The 21,774-nt window shown below is 46.5% G+C and overlaps 3 protein-coding genes across 4 annotated transcripts; all 3 read left to right on the top strand.

The window, feature by feature from the left end:
* Positions 1–73: 73 nt before the first annotated feature.
* On the top strand, positions 74–7,450 carry MRPS15 (mitochondrial ribosomal protein S15). 2 transcript variants are annotated; one of them, XM_082494204.1, is made up of 8 exons: positions 74–209; positions 1,439–1,501; positions 2,294–2,369; positions 3,228–3,276; positions 4,068–4,152; positions 5,059–5,117; positions 6,357–6,548; positions 7,279–7,450. In XM_082494204.1, exons 1-8 carry the CDS (start codon positions 113–115, stop codon positions 7,396–7,398), a joined length of 741 nt encoding a protein of 246 aa, XP_082350330.1. In that variant the 5' UTR covers positions 74–112; the 3' UTR covers positions 7,399–7,450. The 2 variants fall into 2 exon arrangements, with proteins under 2 accessions (XP_082350330.1, XP_082350329.1); XM_082494203.1 differs by lacking the exon at positions 74–209 and adding an exon at positions 882–1,336.
* A 937-nt stretch (positions 7,451–8,387) lies between these two features.
* Positions 8,388–19,670, top strand: OSCP1 (organic solute carrier partner 1; the record flags this gene model as incomplete). Its single annotated transcript, XM_082494141.1, has 10 exons — positions 8,388–8,499; positions 13,992–14,146; positions 14,833–15,000; positions 15,624–15,704; positions 16,273–16,376; positions 16,758–16,886; positions 17,428–17,497; positions 18,195–18,334; positions 19,064–19,127; positions 19,531–19,670. The coding sequence occupies 10 exons, from the start codon at positions 8,388–8,390 to the stop codon at positions 19,645–19,647; spliced, it is 1,140 nt and encodes a 379-aa protein (XP_082350267.1). The 3' UTR covers positions 19,648–19,670.
* A 480-nt stretch (positions 19,671–20,150) lies between these two features.
* Positions 20,151–20,961, top strand: LSM10 (LSM10, U7 small nuclear RNA associated). The gene has a single exon (XM_082494077.1). The coding sequence runs from the start codon at positions 20,409–20,411 to the stop codon at positions 20,778–20,780; it is 372 nt and encodes a 123-aa protein (XP_082350203.1). The 5' UTR covers positions 20,151–20,408; the 3' UTR covers positions 20,781–20,961.
* The last annotated feature ends 813 nt before the right edge of the window (positions 20,962–21,774 follow it).

Here is a 21,774-nt window from a genome sequence, read left to right as displayed (position 1 = left end):
CTCGCCCATCGACGCGCTCGGCCCTCGGCCCCTCCGCCCTGGCTCGGCGCTCGACTGTCGCGCCTGGGCAAGATGGCGGCGCCCGTGGCGGCGGGGCCGTGAGGGGCGGGAGATGCTGGCGCTGCGGACGGCGCTGGGCCGCTGCTTGGCGGGGCCGGTCTGCGGCGGAGCCGCCGTTCTGGGGAGTTCCCGCGGCGGCGGCGGGCCCGGTGAGGCGTGGGGGGAGCTCGGGCCGCACTAGAGAAGCCGTTGGGAGGGATGGTGGAAGGGGAAGCGAAGGAAGAGGAGGCCGGGGCGGGAGCCGAAGACGGGGGAGTCGAGGGTCGGGGTGGCCTGGGGCGGGGGGGAAGGAGCCTGAAGCGGCCCTGAGTGGGAACAGGGGGCTGGGTGACCCTGAGGGGACGTGGGGCCCTGCTGGGGGGGCAGGGCGCGGGCAGCACCCCGGGGTGTCCCTCAGGGCAGCGGGGCTGAGTCCCCAGGCCCGTGCTGGGGCAGCCGGGGTGCCTGGAACACGGGCCAGGGTGAGGGCTGGGCTGGGGGCTGCCTGCTGCGCCTGCCCCATGCTCGGCGGGGATCTGCTGGAGCAGCTCAGGCGGCGGCTCCGAGGCCGGAGGTGTCCAGCAAAGCTGCCGTGAGCTGGGCCGAGGCGTGGACGAGAGCCCTGGCGCGGCTTCTGCACATGCTGTTCCTGCAGCATAAGCATGGGAGGGTGTGCAGCACCCTGCGCTCACCGCCTGTGCCGGCAGCCCATACACAGCTCTGGTGCCTAACAGATCCAGAGCTGAGCTCACGTGCTTCGCAGCCAGTTTCGTTTGCAGGCAGGTACGTTTACTGGCAAAGTCTGTACTTGAAAACACATTTGAGGCACAGGTAAATAACCTGAAGCAGATATTGGTTCCAGTAGCAGGGGCCCTGAAAGAGCAGTTGGAAGAGTTTGTTCTTGAAAGGTCAAAGAACAGCTCAATTCAGGCTGCTGCTGAATGTTCTCATCTGTACAAAGCTGTGGTGGTCAAAGGTTGTGTCTAGGCCTCGCTGCCTCTGCGCTCTGCAGCTGGGGTAGTCCAGAGCAGCCCACATAGCTCACACACGAAATTACTTGAATTAGTTTAAACCCTTCAAATGAACACAGTTCAGTTGAGGAGCCCTCACACGTTCTGCTCAGTGTCTGTAATCTCTTCCTGCTGCTATGTTCTTCTCGTCATTTGTGTTCAGATCACCCTGAAGCAGCACAGCATTGCCCATTTGTTTCAGCACGTGTGTGAGAACCACACTGAACTGTTCCACACTCCTTTGGGACAAAAGACCTGGCTGGCCACTGATCACCTTGGAGTCTTAAGTACTCTTACCAGTTTTCTAGTACAGACCGGGCAATACTTAGTGTGTACATAGGTAAAAAAGTGGACACAAGTCTGATAAATCTTTGTTTTTTTCCATCAAGTTTGCAGTCCCTTTATTCAGACAGCCAGATGTTACGCCAGACCTGTGAGAAGAAAGAGGAAAGGTATGTCAGGATGAATGGGATGACGTGGCAAAATGTTTTACTGTTGATATTATCAGAATTGTACCCTAATGCCACAGGAAGAGAGGGTATTTGGAGAAATTAGTGGTTTTCACTTTCATGTGAGCTCTGCAACTTTAGAAGAGAGAGGAAATATGATCCCTGTTGCAGGATTCCTGCAACTTCTCGATGGGTAATTACAAGGGTGAGGGAGCCAGACTCTTGGTAGTGCCAAATGGTATAATGAGGGGCAGTGGTCCCAAATAGCAGCTTGGAGATGTTCTGGCTGGACACAAAAGGAAAAAGGATTCTCTGGGAAGGCAGTGCAGCTTCACAGAGAGGCTCTGGAATCTCCATCCTCAGAGGTTTTCAAGGCTTTGATAGACAAAGAAATGGTGACAGTCCCACTTTAAGGGGGAGATTTGACTAGAAACTTCATAAGGTCCCTTTGTAAAACTTTTTGTGGTTCTGTCCTTGGAAGCTCAAAAGTTGCTTAGAAAATTCAGCAGCTCATTAACGTGTGGGAAATTAGCAATTGTCTTCATCACTTTAGTCCACTGCTCTTAGTGGACTATACACCATGTTGTAAATCCAGAGAGCTGAAGGTGAGAGACTAGACTCAATTGTAGTCACTCAATTCCTGCCACTTCAGCTTGATCTCTGAAGTTCTTCCTTCTTATTTGGAGCATGCAGTCTGTTTTCTTTGCAGCTTGTTTCCTCTGATCTAATTTGCAAGCATGTTCTGAACTCTGACTTTGTACTGCTCTTCCTCAAAAGTTAATCTTCTCTTTGTAGACATCCCCAGCCATTTGGATGATCTTCCTCCCACAATGCTGAAGAAAGATTATGCCAATGTCCCAATAATAAATAGGTATGATACAGGGAAAGGGAATGACTGTTCTCTTCAGAGAAGAGATTTGTACCTTAGGTGCACACAACCACAATAAGTGGAAGCTGTCACCTGCTTGGTAATTAATGTTGTGGTCACTGCTATGCAGTTTAGCACAAAAATTGCAAAGTCCTTTTGAAAATCAAATTTGCAAAAGCAGCCACTGATTAGAGATATGTAAGTGTTTTGTTTACTGAATGTAAGATTAAGATTCAAGTGTTGGTTGCTTGCATCTTCTATGGACTTTGTAGTCCACAGAAAAAAGAAATAATCTTGAAATACTAGAAATAACCTTCAAAGAAACAATCTGTGCCTGTCTTGAACTCAGGTGCTAGAGACTGTGTAGTTAAACAACTCAAAATGAATGTCTGCTGCTGAAATTTGGACCTGGAGTTTATTGGTTTTATGCTCTGATTCCAGAACTGCTCATGTGTGGTGCATGGAGAACCCCCAGTGGTGTAATTGAGACTTTCACAGATCTTTGAAGGAGCCAGTCTTAAAATTAATTCTTTTGTCCTTGCACACTTAGTTGGGGGTTAATCTTCAGCACCCAGTTTGCATGTAATGTTTTTGGAATTGATAAGACTTGATCATCATTTGAAATAACTGTGCTTCCCACAGCGGCAAATCTACTCGATGCTTCTGTAATCTCAGCCATGATCTTCCTTAGGAATGCAAGAAACGGTTTATGGCTGACAGGTTTGGGAGGGGAGGAAAGTTGCTGTAAATTTGTAGAATAAAAGTTGAGAAAAGTTAGTACGTTCTGAAAACCTAACCTGATTTCTGTTGTTAAATATACTTCATTTCCAGTTTATAAACTAATCTGCAATCTCCTTGCAGTGTTGATGATGTAGTGAGAAGACTGTTGTCACTGGAAATGGCAAGCCAGGTTAGTTTCATTCTACTTGCATAAAAGACTAGAGGATTTAGTGAGCACATTTGTATAAGACATGTCTATATTGTTAAATACCCTTCACTTTATTTTTAAGTGTTGCTTGGTAACTGTAAATCTAGGACTATTAAATACATGAGAGTGATAAGTCTTGTATGCTCTTAAAATTTATCATGCAGTCATCTTTATGATAAAATTGCATACTAAAATGAGAGAATACTAGGCAATCATAGGGGAGGTGAGCTGTGTTATGTTACTGCTGATGGTTGGTCTGTGTTCCAGAAAATAGTACACTGGACAGCAGATGTTCTTCAAATTAATTTTACTTTTTGTATGCCCAGAAAATGAAGTAAGCAAATCATAAGGTCGCACAAAGATCTTGCCATTTCTTGCTGCTTACCACTTGAGCTTAAAAAGATGCGAAAAGTAAGAGCTGGTGCCATGTGAGATCAGCTTCAGTTCTCTCTTCTGTTCACGAAAGCAGCAGGGCCTCTTCAACACCCTTCTTCCCAGGATGACAGAAGAAGGGTGTGCCTGGACTCTCGGTTTGAACAGTGGCGATGCTCTGCTCTGCTGAGATCTTTTTGTGCTTCTTTGCTGCTGTACTCTGAGCACTGTCCTGCAAGCAGCAGGTCCTTTGTTGCAGCGCTTTTTACACATTTTACGATGGACATTGAGTAAAGCTATTAATCACAAAGCCTTTATCTGGGCATTTGGGAAGAAAGCTGGGGTGTCTCAGACCTTCAGTGTTCCTGAGAAAGTGACAAGCTCTTTTCTGTTATCCACAGAAGGAGAAGATGAAAATAAAGACACAGCAGCTGGTGGAGAAGGTCAGAAGGTCTCCCAACGACAATGGCTCCTTTGAGGTGCAAGGTAAGTTAAAAAAGTAGAAGGGCATTGTTGGCAGATGATACATCTCTGCTTTTATTCAGCTATTCCCACCCCAGCACTTCAAGTTTCCTGTATTGGTTAGGAGAAGCTCCTTCAGGAGAGCACCCGAGAGGCAGGTAGCCTGCAGTGCGCCCTGAAGGACCTGTTCAGGATTTGGGAATGCTGCAGAGGCAGTGCGTACACTTACTGGCAGATGTCTGCTAGGGTGCTTTCCAAATTCCTACTCCATATTCACCCTCCAAAGGCAGCATGTGCATTGTTCTGCTTGAAGTGCTTATATGACAGGAAGCATTCCACTGCATTCATTACCAGAATGAAGTAGATTTAGCCATGGAACCCAAATTTCCCTCTGCATCAGAGAGCTCTGGCTGAAGCACAGTGTAGGGACGGTGCAGGATGAAGGCCACGCTGCCATTGACCAAGATGCACTCCTTTATCATTAATAAAGGCCTTCAGTTTCTCAGCAGCTTTCTCCAAAGCCTGAAATCACAAAGAGCAGGCTGCTGCTCTTAGAAAAAAACTCTTAATTTTGTGTGTTCCTCCAAAGCTTAAACCAAGTGAAGTGAAATGAGTGGTGAAATGAATGTGAAGTCACCAGTAATTAAGTGAGTGCAAGAGGCATTTTACAGATAAATTCAGATGATCTGTTGTTACAATTTTAACCTCTAATTAAACAGCTTCATAACAGCAATAGTTTTGACTCGGGTTATGTAGGTTATATTTTGTGGTTTGTTTTGCACTCGTTCAGAGGGCCGTGCAGTAATATTTGCTGTGGTGCAGTGGGTACCCATAAGAACAGCAGTCCTCAACTGGCAATTTGACGGGAATGCAAATGATACCCTGGAAGGCTGCTGCTCTCACTCGGCTTCCTCTGTCTGTTCTTTATAGTTGCTGCGTTGACTGCCAAGATACGCACTTATGAGGAACATCTTCAGAGGCATCCCAAGGTAACTGTCAGTAATCAGAGCCCACATGTCTGAGACAGCAGCTGTTCGTGTTGTTTTCTCAGTTTAGAACAAAAGGATTTTAATTCTGGGGATTATGGCTTTCCTAAGAACGTTTATAAAATAGTTATAACTGTCCCCTGGTGCCAGTCTGGGAAACTGCTGGCTCAGTCACAGCTGTGTTCTCACCGACTGAAATATGGAGCGAGCGTGTTCTTTTTTGTTACAGGATTGGTGGAAATGGCTGAGCAGATACCTTTGAATGGAGGTTAACTAAATTTATCCTTGCTGCAGATGTGGCTTCACTGCTTAGTTTTCAATGTAATTACTGTTATCACTTCAGCAGCTGTATTCTCTCTTTGTTCTGCCGATGCAAATGCTTAGCAGACAGGACTGTGTTAATGTCATAATGATCACTTTCCTACCTAAAGCTACCTGACTTCAGCGCCCAAATTCGAAACATCACAATTATGAGTTTATGAACAAGATATATTAAAGACTCTTTATACAGTGCAAAAGGTGGGAAGTGGATTCATGAACTGCATTTGAAAAAAGTGCATAATTATTTGTTAATCATAAAAGTTTGAATGGTAAAACAGAATAGAATTCAGTTTTTATAAGAAGTCAGAAGTTGTACCAAATGTTTCAGCAGTAGAGACCTTTTGAAATTACTTGGGTGAAACCTGCTTTTTACACAAATTGCTTGTATAGGATAGGAAATTTCTCCCATGGGGGATTGCCCTGAATGGCATGGCTTGAGCTACGCTTATTCTCTTCCAAAGAACAACCCAAATGGTCAGATAGAGACAAGTGGCATTTATTTTCACATTTAATTTCTGGAAAAACAAAGGTAAATGCTTCTGTGTTATTTCTAGAATAATACATTTCAGGGGAAGCAGAGTTTTTAGCCAGTAGACCTTCCCTACAGCCTTTGCCTCCAAGCCATTGCAGCTTTTTCCACTGCCTGAAACTGCATACAAGTTGAAAACAGCCTTCAGGATTGGGGGAGGAAGGTGCAGACACAGAATGAAGAAAGCAATTTCAGTGAAAAGTAAATTAAGTCTTCTCGGATCTCCTTGTAGTGACCTAATGTGCTTGCTGTATCTGCCAAGAAAAATTGTTCTAAGATACTGTCCTTAACCTGATTGTTTCCTTTCAGCCATAATCTAGTCTATTCTAAGTAATTTATTGGAATGGAAGTATAAACTGCCTGCAATCTAGTGAATGTTAAGTCCTTTGCAGGATAAAAGTAACCGCCGTCGCATGCTGATGGATATAGATCGCCGGAAGAAACTACTGGCATATCTTCGCCGTGTCCGCTATGATACCTTTGAAAACACCTGCAAGCAGCTGAATATCCAGTACACCCTACCCCCTCCCTACTCCAGAAGGGTCACCAAGCGCTGGGTTGTGAAGAAGGCTTTCTGTCTCAAGGTATGGAGCAGTCTGGAGAGAGACACATAGCTGGAGTAGGAAAAAAATCTCTTTGTAGAAGGGCACAATTAAGACAGTCGGAAAGGACTGATAGTAAGTCCTTTTAATCCATGCTTTGAATCTGATGATTCAAGACAGTGATAATGGCTGTAGAGAAATGCACAAGCTCAGCAAAGAGCTTCATGAAAGACAGTTATGTAGCAGGCAGTGACACATGTGCTGCACTTGAGAACTTCAGATTGTGCTACTAGTTTGCTCAGAAAGGTATGATTCAAACCAGCTTTTTTTCAAAGCCTGGTATGGGAACTAATATGTGAGACAGTTATATTTGACGGTAGCTTTGGAACAGAAATGTAGATACACCCACTGTCTACTTTCATTTGCTTTAAATACATTGATGTGCAATACCTCTCGGTATAACTGAGCAGAATCAAAAAGCTGGATGTGACTTCAGTCTGTAAATACTAAACTTCGGTCCAGTGAAATTATAACCAAAAAACTGGGTAGCTAGAACGGAATACCTCCGAATCATACCCTGAAAGCAGGGCTGGCTGGCGTCCTGGAGGAGGCACACAGGAAGGAGATGGTCTTGCTGCACAGCGTGCCTCCTGGCCTCTGCTGCAGGAGCTCGGCTCCATGCTGCAGAAGGCAGCAGTGGTGGAGCGGCTCTGCTCAGCAGCAGGAAGCTTTGTCTCTCCCCTTCTCTCACCTCCTTATGCTCTTCCCACAGGTTTTTCAGGAGGCGCAGAAGCTGAAAGCCTCAGAGAGGCTGAAGCAGAGAACAGAGTGGCGAGCGAGAGTGAGAGCTGCCAAGGAGAAAGAGGCGCAGTGCGAGGGGACACCCGTGTAGTGGCACATTGAGGCTGACGCAGCCGCTTTCTAACAATAAATGACCACCTGAAGACATGTTGCCTCTTTGCTTCTGTGCATGCATGGTCTGCGTCACGGTGAGCACCCGGAAAAGTGCAACGGGCGTTTTAAGTGTTTTAGAAGTTTAATTTAAGGCTGGTGCGCTGGGCTGTGGTGTGAGCAATTCGATCTGTGTGAGAGGAGGACCTGGGGGGGCTGCAGCCCCTTGGGCAGGGATGTCTCCAAGTGAGAGCACCCCCGAGCAGTCAGCACCGTCCCTCTCCTGTCACCGCCTGCTGGTAGGACCGTGCTGTCAGATAGCATTGACCCGGCTGCTCGGCGGGAACGTGGGCTGCGGGATGACAAATGAGGAGAGAGAATGAGGCAAAATACTGCTTATTTGGAAAGAAAGCAGCCCTGACGGTAGCTCAAAGTGCCATTCCTTCTCACAGGAAAACGCGGGTCGATTCGGAGCTCTGCAGCTGTAGAATAATCAAGTCTGTAGTTTCCCAGCGGACTTACACATTTATATTTGTGCTCTGGCCATCATCCCTCTATCCCTCTCCAACTTGGCGACTTCGTGTGTTACACCGAAAACACCAACGGTGGTTTCTCAAGGAGAATCACCAGTACGACCACCCCGGCGCCTGCTGCCCGCCCTTCTGTGGCTTCCAGCAAAACCGCCCCAGTTCCCCTTGGCCGTGGTGTGTGCGGTTACCCCGGCAGCCCCCCGCCAGCGCTGAGCCCTTTGCTATTTATTAAAATTACTTCGGTTTAATCATTTCCCTACAAATCCTGCCGCTTTCCTCGCGCACCACACCCGCGGCCGCGCACGCTCCTCGGAGGCGCCGTGCACGCGCACCGGGCGGCGCAGGCGCAGGCGCAGGGGCGGGGCTTGCACGCGCGCCCCGGCCGGCCAAGACGGCGTCTCCCGATTGGCCCCGTGGTTGCCCGGCGACGGCGGCGGCGGCGGAGGGGTCGGCGGTCGCCATGTCGGCCCGGACGCTGCCGCTGCTCTTCCTTAACTTGGGCGGGGAGATGCTCTACATCCTGGACCAGCGCCTCCGCGCCCAGAGCATCCCCGGGGAGAAGGCCCGCAAAGGTGAGCGGCGGGCGGCCGGGGCCGGGCCTGCGCCGGGGGCTGCCCGCCGCGGGGTCCCGCGGCCTGTCCGTGCCGTGCGGGGCCTCTCCCTGCGGCCTGTCCCGGGCTGAGCGCCGGGACGTCGCTGGCGATGGTGGAGCGGCCCCGGGGGACGGGAGGAGCGGCACTGCCACAGCTGCGGTCCCGGTGCCCGTCCCACCGTGCCCGCCGCTCCTCCCGCTCTCCCTCGTCGGCTCTTTCCAAAGCCCGGTCGGTCTCGGTGCCCCGGCAAAGAGACGGGCCCCCACGCCTGTGGTGCTGGCTCTCCTAACCGAGTACAGGAATAAATGCGAATATACTTGCTGTGCTGTTACTGGAAAGATGCTTGAAAAGTAACAGAGCATCAGTGTCTGCCATCAAAAGGAGTCTTGGGCAAGTAGTTTCCCCGCCACAACAGCTCTGTCACAGTAATTAATCGTGTGTGTGTTTCTTGTCTTAAATTTCAAGTAAAGCCTACTGAGTTAATCAGCTCTCATGAAGTTTCTGTGGTAATAACTGCCTGAAAATATTACTGAAGCTAATTTGTGAAATGCATACAGATAAGGTAGAAATTGAAATACATTTCAGTGTTTCTCTACTTGTTTCAGAGGTTAGAGCTTCAGGAATACACTTTTGGAATCAAAGTAACTCAGAATTTGGGCATCTCAGTCCAGGTCCTGAGCTGTTTCAGGAAGACCAGATTGTTTTGCAATTGGAAGTAGTTTCCAGGAATGATTTTGTAAAGCCTGTGCAGAAGCAGCATACCCAATTAAGAAAAACTTCAAATAACATAAATATGGCTCCTGAAACCCGTGTCCAGCTTTTATAAAAAATTGTCAGTCTAGCATTTTGTCAAAATTATTGTAAAAGTAGAGTCCTGTGTGTTCACATGCGTGCACAAAAATTCCAGCTTACAGCTGAGCAACTCTGTTTACCACTTAGAAATTAAAACGGCTTTGCTTTTAAAAATTCTTGCAGCTTCCTGTCATGGGATGGGGAATGCGCTTTGGGAAGCGTTATTATTTTGTAATAAAAAATCAACTCAATATTAACTCAGTATTGAAGAGGTTGTTACGTTTTTTCCTTCTCCTGCCTATCCTATATGAAGAAGTGTTAAACAATAGCAAAGGGTTCACTACAGCAGTGTGATTTTTAATTATTCATGTCTGTCTTCAAAGAATGAGCTGACAAAAGGTTACTACTGTTCATGTAGGTCTAAATTTAGAGCTTAAACTAAATTAGCCATAGTTGGTGGAATATCTCAGCAGGAGAATTAGATCTGTACTAGTTTATCCACACATGTATTTTATCTTTCAAAAAGACAGAAATTAATTTTACTGAGATGTGGTTTCATCCAGATTGAGGTGTTTGTTAATGCTTAAAACTGTTCGTTCAAATATTGTTCACTTGTAAGTGCAGAAAAACAGCTGAACTTTCCAAGCTAACTGCAAAACATGCTAATATTCAATCAAGGGTAAAATTTTATCTCCATTGAAGCAAGAAGAATTTTTCCAAGGGGAGGGCATGGTTTCATCTTTTGTGCGCTCCTTGGAAGTGAAAGATGTCAAGTAACAGAAGAGTTCATTCTTGTTAAGCACTGAATGCTGATGAGAAAAACCAAAGTCCATTAGTTAGATTATTTTTTTTAGTTTATTTATTTTATTCTCCTTGAAACTATTGTTCTTACTTCTTGAACTGATGTTTTTGTTTTATATGCTTCGTGTAGATGAATGGACAGATGTGGACAGGAAACGAGGTACTGTAATCTTCTAGCTGCATGCAGTAGACGAACACCACTACATGCACACATGAGGCTCATCGTATGTGAACACACTGTATGCTGTTCCTGCAGCCTTCTAGTCATAGTGTCAAAGACAAATAATAATACTCACCTGTTCATTAAAATGCACTATAAGTATAGATCTTAGAAAAAACAGACAATGTCTCAAAATCATATGGCTTCAAAAATAAGTTGCTAATTTAACAAAGACTATAAATAGATAAAAACTTTTTATCATAGTGGTCTTTCTAGCCAAAATGATATTTGCATTTTACTGGCATCATATTAATGCAAGCATATAATTTTGTGAGCATTGTGAAGGTTGTTTTTCTGCTTAAATGCAGGAATACTACGTATACTGCATTTTTCTAAGTTTTTTCTAATTCATTGCTTAGGGTTTTGACAGTTGAACTCCAGGAAAGATTTAAGGCATTTCCATCCTAGCTGCTTATCTATCCCTGCTAGCGGTCACCACCCTTGCAGCAGAGTCATCATAAAGGAGCAGGTACCCACACTTCAGCCAAGCTCATCTTGACTGAAATTATCCCTGAAGGTGGGTTTGAGCTGAGACATCAGGTTCTTCAGTGGAGCAGCTGAGGTGTGAGTGTGCGTTTCCTTCTGGACTCTGCTTTGGAATGGCAGCCTCCAGCAAGGGTGTGGTAAGGAGCTGGATGAAGAAAGAAATCTCTTTAATTATCTCAGGTTTTTTGCTAAGTGAACACAAGTAGAACTTTCAGTATCTTTTTGAGCAGCCCTTTTTTAAGAGAGATCAGGGTTATGATTCATGTTTTCCAAAATAGGCATTGTTTGTAGGTTTTGAATGTTTACTGAAGGTAAATATTGGTATCCTGGAGTTTGCCCCGGCTTTTTTTTTGCTACCATTATGTGCTGTTTCCAAGAACTCTTTTTTCCAGCATTTAATATCTCAGAAGCCTGAAAGATTCCGTATTCCTCTTTTATCACATCCAAAATGATGACAAGCTGTACAAAAGCCCGCTTTATTGTATTTACATGGTAGCGGCACAGATGCAGATCCTGTGTTGACCAATCAGCTTCTCTTTTGAGAGAGAAAAGTTTGGCTATGAACACTGCTCTTGGGGCGGTCTCTGAAGAGCTACGATAGAGTAACCAGCCGAGTCTATTGCTGATGAAGCCATGACAAGGCGGCTTCACCTGCCTTTGACCTTGTTACGAACTATAAACCTATTGAAAGTAGAATGTGTGACTGTTTTGGACTCTTAACATTCCCTCTGCTGCCTTGAATGTCCTCAAGAAGCATGAGCATAATCCAGACATAAAGACGCCAGTCTCATGTCATGCATCTGAGCCATGTTACATGAAAGCGCACTAGACATTGGAACGTGTATGTCACCGGTGACATGGCACATGTAGGCAAAAGCCACCGTAAATCCTCAGCTTCTCTTCTGTCCATCGCATTGTCTATACTTGGTTTCCCTCTCCCCATCCCAGTTGATGAAACCCCTCTCTGCTAAATTGCTTTTATGCTATGTTGCTTGGCGTGCCATTTTCCCTGAGCTAACGCTCCTTTCTTTGTTATTTTCCATTGTTAGAGCAGTGTAAATATCTCCCTAGGGACTACCTGTGCTCTGAGATCTCTTTGCTGTGTCATTATCAAACATACCGTGTGAGATTTGCCCTTTACCGTTATTTTTTTATGTCTTTCTTGGTTCTTTTTATAGCCAATACAAGAGGGTTTTAATTTCAGAAGATAATTTATGTAAGGCTTGGTGTGTGGTTAACACAGATCTTCCAATTCCATTGTGAATATCTACCAGCCACAGTCAGCATACTGGGACATTGTCTGTCTCCTGACAGTTTGGGTTATTGGTGACTCTCCGAAGATGGAGGAGAAGCCTTTGTGTGGACAACATATGCAAGCAACTTAAAAATATATTTCTTGATAGCAGTATAAGGCAGAAGTTCTTGTTTTTGTCATAACTGATTACTTGTAAAATGAAATGTATACTAATACATACAATACTAAATTATTTCGTTTTCTCCACTGAAAAAAGTGAGGATTTTTGCCTCAGACTGCAAGTAGGGATTAGTTTATGGACAGTTTATTTGAAAGGAAGGGAGGAAGAGGAGGGAATTTTTATTCCCATTTGTAATTAGGTGTATTTGTAATCCATGCTGCTCAGAAACTGAGCTGAGACCTGTCTGTATTTTGGGTTATTTAAAACAAGAACTAGTGAGCCCTGTTAGGTACAGTGCAATGGCTGCTGAAATGCGCGTGTCACCAGTGGCGTACACCAGTGCAGAAGAAAACCTGTAAAGATGAGGTTTAAGTAGGGAGAGAGCATCGCATCAGAAGGCACTTGCCCTCAGGAAAACAGCTGTCCGTGTCCAGGGTCTCAGCACCTACAGCATACCTGGCAATGTTCCCCAGAGAGTTAATCACCCAAGAAAAGATGAAGTGACCGGGACATTGACTTTCCTTGGGCTGTTTGTGTAGCTTCAGTACCATGGTTGTGAAAAGCCAGGTGTCTAACCCACCAGTGAAGAATTATAGCACTACTTCAAATAGCTGATCTCTGCCACTAGGTGTATGTTCACTTCCTGGTTTGGGGGATTTTTTATTACTTCTGCTGATATTTTTCTAATCCATAAGAATCAGCTGGCATTAGGAGCTTCAGTAACAGTCATCTGCTTAGGAAAATTCATGCTTGTAGAGTAATCTATGAATTGAATTTTTTATTTAACATTTTTTGATAGAGGAATAAATGCTTATTTATGATAACTCTGTAGAATCTATCAGGTGTATGATAAAAATATCAGATCCAGCACAAAAGCTAAGATACTGCATCTGCCTGAATCACTGCAAAATGGTTTCTGTCTTCTTTGCACTAAAAGCTTGATAACCAGAGTGTAGCCCTTATGCTCAGCACTCCTGATCTCTACATACTCTTGAGTAAGTCACATAACAATTCCATGTCTAAATTTACACATAAACAAATGAAGCATGCATAAGGAAGCTTAGAGTTCTGTGCTTTTGAACTGCTCTAGTGTCCACAGATGTTGCTGTGTAAGAGTCCTGGATGGCCTGACATAGATTCCAGTGTTATAAATGCTTCCTTAAATACTTGTCAAGTGTTAATCCGTTTAACACAAATACTACAAGGAGCCTTGAATCACTCAGGAGCTTCTGTTTAGAAGGAAAAATTGACTAATAGTGTCAAAGGCTAAGGAGAGAACAGGCAGAGTCAGCTAGCTATAGCTTGCAAAAATCTAGAGTCATGCAAAACAGTCTTCTTGGGCAGCAAAACTGTAGCTTTTATAGATAATAAATGCCAGAGCAGCCTATATATATATATATAAAATATTTAAAAGGGGGGAAGTGCTAACCACTACTGTAAAAACAAGGCAACAAAACCGGACGTATTCCCACTGGAAAACAGGGATTGTTGTCTGCAGCTCAGGTAGCATTTCTGCCCCTGGGGACAGTCAGCAGGAACCGTGCTGCTCACTTAGGCCAATGTGGGATTGAGAAAAATGTTGACATTAAGAAGTGATGTTCCTCCTCCTCTTTTCTTTTGTGGCTGTGTACCTAGTTTTCACAGGTAAGCATTCATGTCAATCCTTGCAGCTGTCAGTGTCCAAGTTCTCAGTGTGGAATGAATCAGACGAATGTGTTGTTTCTGAAGCAAAAAACGGAGACTCTTTGTCTTTGCAGTTATGAATGACATCATCACAACCATGTTCAATAAAAAATTTATGGAAGAGCTGTTTAAACCACAGGAACTCTATTCCAAGAAAGCCCTGCGAACAGTGTATGACCGGCTAGCTCATGCTTCAATCATGAGACTGAACCAGGCCAGCATGGACAAGGTAAAAATGACCACCTGCCCGGTCCTGACTGTGCTGTACTTCTGTGCTACCACTCACAAGTTTCTGATTGCGGTAATTAGTACGTGGCTTTACGTCACTGTAATTTTGAAGTGTATTGTAACAGCCCTCTGTCCATTTGCTGTCTTTGTAAAAACAGTTCTCAGCCAAGGAAGCTTTGGGGAAATCCATGGTAGTATCAGATACTTCAGAACTAAGTGTTTCTGCTTTAATAGCTAAATGCTTGATTTTAAGACATTCAGTAAGCATGCTTTATCATATTTCTTCACATATATTAAAATATATACATATGTGGGTGTGTATAAACATAGATATTTCTGTATTGATACTCACTGTTCTGCAGTTGCAGGTGCTAGAATTTTTGCCTGCAAACAGTATATCCAGCCGACAATTTTGAAAAAAACTGTAGGAACTGGATTACCTGCGAGACCTCTACCTGGGTGTCAGTGGTGTTAAAATTGGCAGTAGTTTTAAAGGCAGCAGGAGGGCAGACAATGTGATTGCAGAGGTCTTGTTTTCTTAGGAAACAAAGCTAAAATGTTTCTTCTTACCATAGGCAGGTGCTAGCCTAAGTGTCTAAATCCCTTTCTACATCAGCATGAAGTTACCTAAGCAGTGTTGCGCTCTCTGTTGTGATGGAACCAAAATTTCCCCGTGTTATTTTGCAGCTGTATGACCTTATGACTATGGCTTTCAAATACCAAGTGCTGCTGTGCCCTCGGCCCAAAGACATTCTGCTGGTCACATTCAATCACCTGGATGCAATCAAGGATTTCATACGCGATTCCCCTGGCATTCTGAACCAGGTGGACGAAACTTTCCGACAGCTGATTGAAGTAAGAATCCTTAGAAAAATGGTGGGATATGCTGTGGTTTGAAATATTTTTTTTTCTCTTTCAAGGTAATCTTAGAGACTAAATACTACCTCAGTAAGTGCCATATCAAGCATAGAGGTTGATATGTTTTCAACCTCAGAGAAGCATCCAAATAACCTTCCCCACTTTTTAACCTGCAAGAAACAAATTTGTCTCCCAGTTAGCAAATTTTGCTCTTGTAACTGCTGTAATTCTTTGGAAAAAAAATATGAGTGTCCCAGTAAAGGGACTGATTTCAGAAAAAGTCAAGTTCTGGGAAGTCATGAAATGTTTCCAAAGGGCTTCTGGAGAGGGAGATGTCTACGAGTCAAGTGTTATTTTTCTGCTGGCCCAGTTTAAATCAATACATTGCTTATTCAGCCCAATCAAAGTCTCCACTGACTTCAGCAGAAATTGAATCAGACTCTTAGTCACAGATAATAACGGCTGATAATGACCAGCAGCCCCCCTTATATCACTTCTCCCTCCCCTGACACACATGTACCCTTTGTGGCCAGCAGTATTCTGATGTACTGGTTTCCACCTTTACCTGGCTTGGACATGGGACACTTGCAAAGCCTTATGTGATGTTTTTTCTTTTCCAGACGTACAGCTGTCTCTCTGCTGGAGAATTTCAGCTCATCAGGCAAACACTCCTCCTTTTTTTTCAGGACATGCATATAAGGGTAAGAGCCCAATACAACTAGTCAGTAAGAATGAAAGGGAGTTTGTGGCTAGAATACGAAGGTATAGTGGGATAATTACACTGTAGGTTTGGTTTTGTTACTTATGCTTTTCAGTCATCCTGATGTGCTTGTAATTTCAGTCTTCAAAATTTCACAAATTGAGTACATCTACTGCAATAATACACAAAAATTCTAAAATGTTATGAAAAAAGGAATCTCTACAAGTACAGATTTGCTAGTTGGTAAATATGTTTTTCCTTTTAGCAGAAACTTGATACGAAACTCAGAACCTGAGGTTGAAGTCACGGGGCTTGATATTCTCTAAATAAATTGGTCATACTCAAGTGCATAAACAGTACTTTTTTTTTAATGTTAGATGAGTGTGCCCATCCTCTGGACCACAATTCTACATTACTGGCTTTGGCCTGTATCATATTCTCTATATATACATCAAAATCTCTAGGAAACTTGCCCAGTCTAGGCAGGAAGGCTGCAAGGTCAGACTTCAAAGAATTTGGATCAGAGGATACACAACTGATTTTCTCAAAGGTGGAATATTCTTTTGCAGGTCTCTATCTTTCTGAAGGATAAAGTGCAAAATTCTAATGGTCGCTTTGTGCTGCCAATATCAGGCCCTGTTCCTTGGGGTACAGAAGTTCCAGGACTCATCAGGTGGGTTCTGAACCGCTGCTTATACTGTTTGCAGTGCCTTGCATGTATGGCTGCGCACAGAGGAACAGTCTGTCCCAGAGGTCTAATAGGAATCGAACTTAGACTGTCGTTCATGTTGTGTGGATAGCTGAACCTCCAGTAAGTACTATTTAAAGGGCAGGATTTGGGATTAAGTCACCCAGCAATGAAATACTAAGCCATTTCTGGCATTCTCTATTCCAGTAAATTAGCTATTAGTAATTTATCCTATAAAATAGGCAATTACCAACATACAGAATAGGGTTTTATTCCCCTTTTTCTTGCGCAGTAAGCAGAGGAAGTCAGTGTTGAAAATCAGCAATAAAACTGCTAAATATGTTTCAATAATGACTTGTTTTTAAGGGTATTTAATCACAATGGAGATGAAGTTAAAAGAACTGAGTTCACCACTGATGGAAATTATGTTACTCCACAAAGGGAAGGATCTTTTGATCTTTATGGAGACAGAGTCCTCAAACTTGGAACAAATATGTAAGCAATTTTTGTCCTACATAGAAACATGAAGTAAATGTTGATGCTTATGGATTTATTCAGAAGCACATCTTCAGCCTTGTGTATTTTTGCCCTGTTTGCTATTCCCAGCTTGACTTTTTCACAAAGTGATGTCCTGAAACAGAACACATGTGGACAGATGTGCAGGACAGAGCTGTGGAAAAGAGCAAAAGTTTGATTTATGTCTACAGTAGAGCTGAGTAAAGTGTTCTCATCTGGTACTGCATATTATGTCAAAATGTAATTTAATTTTGACTGCATTCAAGAAATCTTTTCTCTACATTTATCTTACTGTAGTTTTTTCCATTCAAAGAATGAGAGCAGTGTTCTTTCTTACAGCTTTGTCACTCACACATTTTAATGCCTCAATACTCCATAAAACTGAACCATAATTTCTCATTTCAGTTATTTACAGTCTTCAGAAAAATATTCTAAAATCATAGATACTGTGCTGCTTCCTCCAGTTCCTGTGTCTCATACAAGTAACAGGTTGCTGTTCCTCTTGTGTTTTTCCCTCTAGGTACAGTGTCAGTCGGCCAGTAGAGACACACATGTCAGGATCATCCAAAAACTTGGCATCCCATGCAAAGGTCAGTGTTGCTCTGCTCCTGTCACTGGTTAACTGGCTAACTAGTCTGTGTTAGTGAGTCCTGCAGCCGGTCACACGTGGTGGGAGCGTTTCCTTTGAACAGTTTCACCACATCCACCAGATTTTATATTCTGCTTCCCTTGTCTCTTCATAGATGGGGTCACTGAGTGAAATGCCCACATCCGTCATCTCCAAATCACTTACTGTACAGTTGTACTGTCTTCCCCTTTGTTCATCCCCTTTCTCAGGGAAACAATACCCATCTCTTTAGTCTACAGTTGTGGATAACTTCAGGGAAACCTGTTCTGTTGTTCTCAGAGATGCATTCAATCCTCCGTAGTCCCTTTTGAGCTTGGGGAAGGGCACGTTTTCCTAAAGAATCTTACACACAAGCTTATGCAATGTGTACTCACTTTCTATTCTAATCTTTTCAGAAAACAGAAAGCTGGCTTTACAGATTTCTCAGCTGTTCAATTTAGCTGGAAAATTATCTTGTCCTGAGTCTATAAATTCAAGCAACCATTTTAAATATATAGCCGATAATTACTGGTTATCCACGCAATCTGTACCATTAACAATACAGAAATGTATTTATATCACTCTGAAGAACATTTATGTAATAACAGAAAACACAAAAATGATTACAGTCCTCATCTCCCTAGTAACCTGACCAGTGAACCCATCGCTGTTTTCTGCAGGAGAATATAGTCCCTAACCCTCTTGCTAAAGAAGAACTGAACTTTTTGGCCAGGCTGCTGGGAGGTCTGGAGGTCAAGAAACCTGGTGGCAGTGAGACAGGATTTCGACTGAATTTGTTCCCAACCGACGAGGAGGAAGAGTATGCTCGAGTCCTTCTTGGTTTGGGGTTTGTGATGTGGTGCCATGTGGACAGCCCTGGAGACTAAAGCTGGCCCTTAACAGCTTTAGGCACAGAATAGCAGGGGTTTTAGCATTTTATTATTATGGTCCAGATGGTCCCTACAGGAACAAAAGAGAAGCAGTTTCCCTGGCTTGACCTTTTAATTAAGGCCGGCGGCAAGGAGAGCTGTTTCCCTGACTGGTGTCTCCTGTGCTGGCCGGCCTTCTGCTCCCTCCAAGTGACGCTGGCAGTCAGCAGCAGGTGATGACCTGTGTGTAGTTCTGTCCCGTGGAACAGAGCCATCCCTTCAGCCCTTTTAGCTCTCTTCTCTCCCAAATACATCTACGTATTTCAGAGGTCAGAATATAACCAATGGGGTTGATGAGACTGACAGGCTTGAACACCATAGCCCACTCCTGGCAGGGAGCACAAGGGTAGAGGGTAGGGAGACTTTTTGTTACGTGATTTCTGCAGGATATTTTTACCTACTTTTAATCTCAGCTACAGAGATATTCCCGCTGTTCTACTTGTAGCATAAAGAATCTAAGACAGGGAAAAGTCCAAACTGGGTCAATACATTAATTTGCCTAGTAGGAATAGGGACGTTGTCCTGACTTCATGCCTACAGGAGACTCGTGAAATCGGATTTTTATAATTTACTTGTATGTCTTCATGAGATTAAGCACTCTTTTCATGTTTTTAATCAAGACATGCTGCATTGACTAGACCAGAGGAGTTATCTTACAAGGTTATCAACATAGAAGCCACACAGGTACGTACAGTATGTTTCAGATCTTTGCTTCTCATCATTCCTGCCTTGCTAAGCGCCGAGTTTCACCCAGAGTAGGAACTTAAAAAAATACATTTTTTCCCTACTTCAATTAAGCTCATAAATAAGCAATGGCACTATTTGCTGCCAAGCCTGTGGATTTGGTGACTAATTAATAAGAGAACCTGAAACCTGACAAATACTAGAGCAAGTTTTTAGCTGCAGAGGATGGAGACCTGGATCATTTGCCTGCTTGCGGTTACAGCCTGGCGCCAGCAGCCCTTTTTAAAGGGGCTCACGGGCATCATCGGGCAGTTGGGCACGTCCCAGTACAGCCCAGTGCCCGGGGCGGTGCCGGTCCCCGCTGCGGGCGGGCCGGCGGGCTGAGGCGGTGTCTCTCCCGCAGGAGCTGGGGCGGCGGGCGGAGCTCTCCCGCATCCTGGGGGAGATGGAGGTGGCGGAGCCGCGCCCGCCCAGCGCCGGGAAGGGCGAGGACCTGCTGGCGCTGATGGACGGGCTCTGAGCGACATTAAAGGCCTACGCACAGCCCGGCTGCCGACGGGGACGGGGACGGGGACGGGGACGGGGACGGGGACGGGGCGGGCGGGCGGCGGGGCCGGGGCGGGGCGGGCGGGCGCAGTGCGCAGGCGGGGCCGCCCCTTCCTGCCGCCGGGGAGCGCGGGTGAGTGTGCGAGGGGGGGGGAGGCGGCGGGTGAGCGTGCAAGGGGGGAGCGGCATCGGCGCACGGCCGTGCAAGGGGAGGGGGCGGCGGGGTGCGTGTGCGGGGGGGGGGAGGGAGAGCAAGGTGCGTGTGCAAGGGGAGGAGCGAAGCGGGAGAGTGCGATGCGAGGGGGGGTGAGCGTGCAAGGGGATGGTGGCAGCCTGTGAGTGTGCAAGGGGATGAGGCAGCTGCACAGAGGTGTGCAGAGCGGGAGGAGATGGCGAGGGGAGGCAGCGTGTGGGTGAGCGTGCAAGGGCAGGAGGACGGTTTGTATGTGCGTGCAAGGGGGGGCACATGGAGAACAGGAGAGAATGGTGGAAGGGGGCGGGGTGCAAGTGAGTGTGCGAGGGGAGCAGGGAGTGAGGGCCCCAGTGTGCAAGGGGGAGCACATGGTGAATGTGAGTGAGACTGGAGAGGGGCAGCGTGCAGATGAGTGTGCAAAGGGTGGTGCATATGCATACAAGTGTGCAAGGTGAGGAGGGTGGGTCTCCCCAGCGGTGAGGAGGCAGGCGCCAAGCTGGGGCGCAGCACGGTGTCTCCCTCTTCCCCGCCGCAGCTGCGCGATGGAGGTCAGTCACTCCGTCAAGGAGCGCACCATCGCCGAGAACAGTCTGGTCATCCTGCTGCAGGGCCTGCGTGGCCACGTCACCACCGTGGACCTCCGTGACGAGAGCACGGCCACGGGGCGCATCACCAATGTGGACGCCTTCATGAACGTGCGGCTGGCCGAGGTGACCTTCACGGACAGGCAGGGCACGGTGTCCCACCTGGATGAGCTCTTTGTGACCGGCAGGAACGTCCGCTACGTCCACATCCCCGACGAGGTGGACATCAGGGCCACCATTGAGCAGCAGCTGCAGGCCATCCACAGGGTCCGCTACTTTGGGGGCCGTGACAAGGGCAGGAAGGAGTTCCCTCGCACCAAGCACAAATGAGCCCCCAGCGCCGCCTGCCACAGGGCCAGGATGGACCTACCCCTTCCACCGGGCTGCCAGCTGCCTCCGCACCTCACCCCAGACTTCTTGCCCAGGGACTTGGGCTCTGCTGATCCCCTGGCTGGTGCCTGTGGGGGAGCAGGTTTATTTTTTTTGTAATGAATAACCCCGCTTAAAAGGGTCTGTGATCTCTCAGCTTATTTCCTGTTCCATTGGCAGCTACTCCTGTCCCTCCTCTGATGGCCAAACAAAGCCCTTGGGGTCAAAGTCGCAGCCAGCCTGCAGCTTTGCCTTCCCATGCTCACAGAGTCTGGGCCCCTGCTGCTGCTGCCATCGCCGCCCACAGGAGCCGGAGAGGCTGGTGCTGAGCTGGGGGGGGGCGCTGGTTGTGGTCTGTCCTCTCGGCTTCCTGCTAGACTGAAAGCAGGAAGAGGGTGAGACAAGTGTCCATCCAGAGCAGAGCTGAGCTGGGAGGGGAAGGGGCAGCGCTGTCTGCTTGGAAAGGCACGAAGATGCTTTGTCCAGGACACGGGGAACGCTGCTGCTAGCTCCTTCGCTTCCCCGCTCCTCCATCACCCCCAAAGCTCTGCAGCGCTTCCACAGCCCGCTGCGCCTCAGCCACGAGCACTGCACTGTCAACAGCTGACTTCATCCTCCCTCTGCTGGGATCCCTTTGTTACCCCGCGCCGTCCGGCCTCCTCCGAGACGGAGCTCGGTGGCTCTGCCCTGGTGTGTGCGATGTGCACAGCTCTGGGCCCGGTCCCCTCGCTGGAGCGATGTGCAGCCCTGAGCGCCGCTGGGGTGGAGGCGGGGGGGGATTTTTAAGAGCTCTATCCCACGCGTCCCTACAGCGGGCTGGTGGGGCCGTTTGCCTGGGCGCCAGGGAGGGGGCGGGGGCGGGGGCAGGAGGGTTCTGTGGGGAGGCTGCGGACGAGCCTGGGGACCAGCGTGCTGCAGGCCCCCCGGCCCTCGCATCCACCAGCCCGGGCTGGGC

Source organism: Vanellus vanellus (assembly GCF_965231255.1).
Source record: "Vanellus vanellus genome assembly, chromosome: 22".
NCBI classification, from domain to species: Eukaryota; Metazoa; Chordata; class Aves; order Charadriiformes; family Charadriidae; genus Vanellus; species Vanellus vanellus.
Note: the sequence above shows the minus strand (reverse complement) of the source record. Positions and strands in the feature narration are given on the sequence as shown.

Excerpts from the sequence above, each read along its gene's own strand:
- MRPS15 (XM_082494203.1), top strand. The coding sequence starts at position 1,120 with ATGAACACAGTTCAGTTGAGGAGCCCTCACACGTTCTGCTCAGTGTCT. Across the intron at positions 1,337-1,438 it reads TGATCACCTTGGAGTCTTAA|TTTGCAGTCCCTTTATTCAG; the intron begins GTACTCTTACCA and ends TTTTCCATCAAG. Across the intron at positions 2,370-3,227 it reads AATGTCCCAATAATAAATAG|TGTTGATGATGTAGTGAGAA; the intron begins GTATGATACAGG and ends ATCTCCTTGCAG.
- LSM10 (XM_082494077.1), top strand. The coding sequence starts at position 20,409 with ATGGAGGTCAGTCACTCCGTCAAGGAGCGCACCATCGCCGAGAACAGT.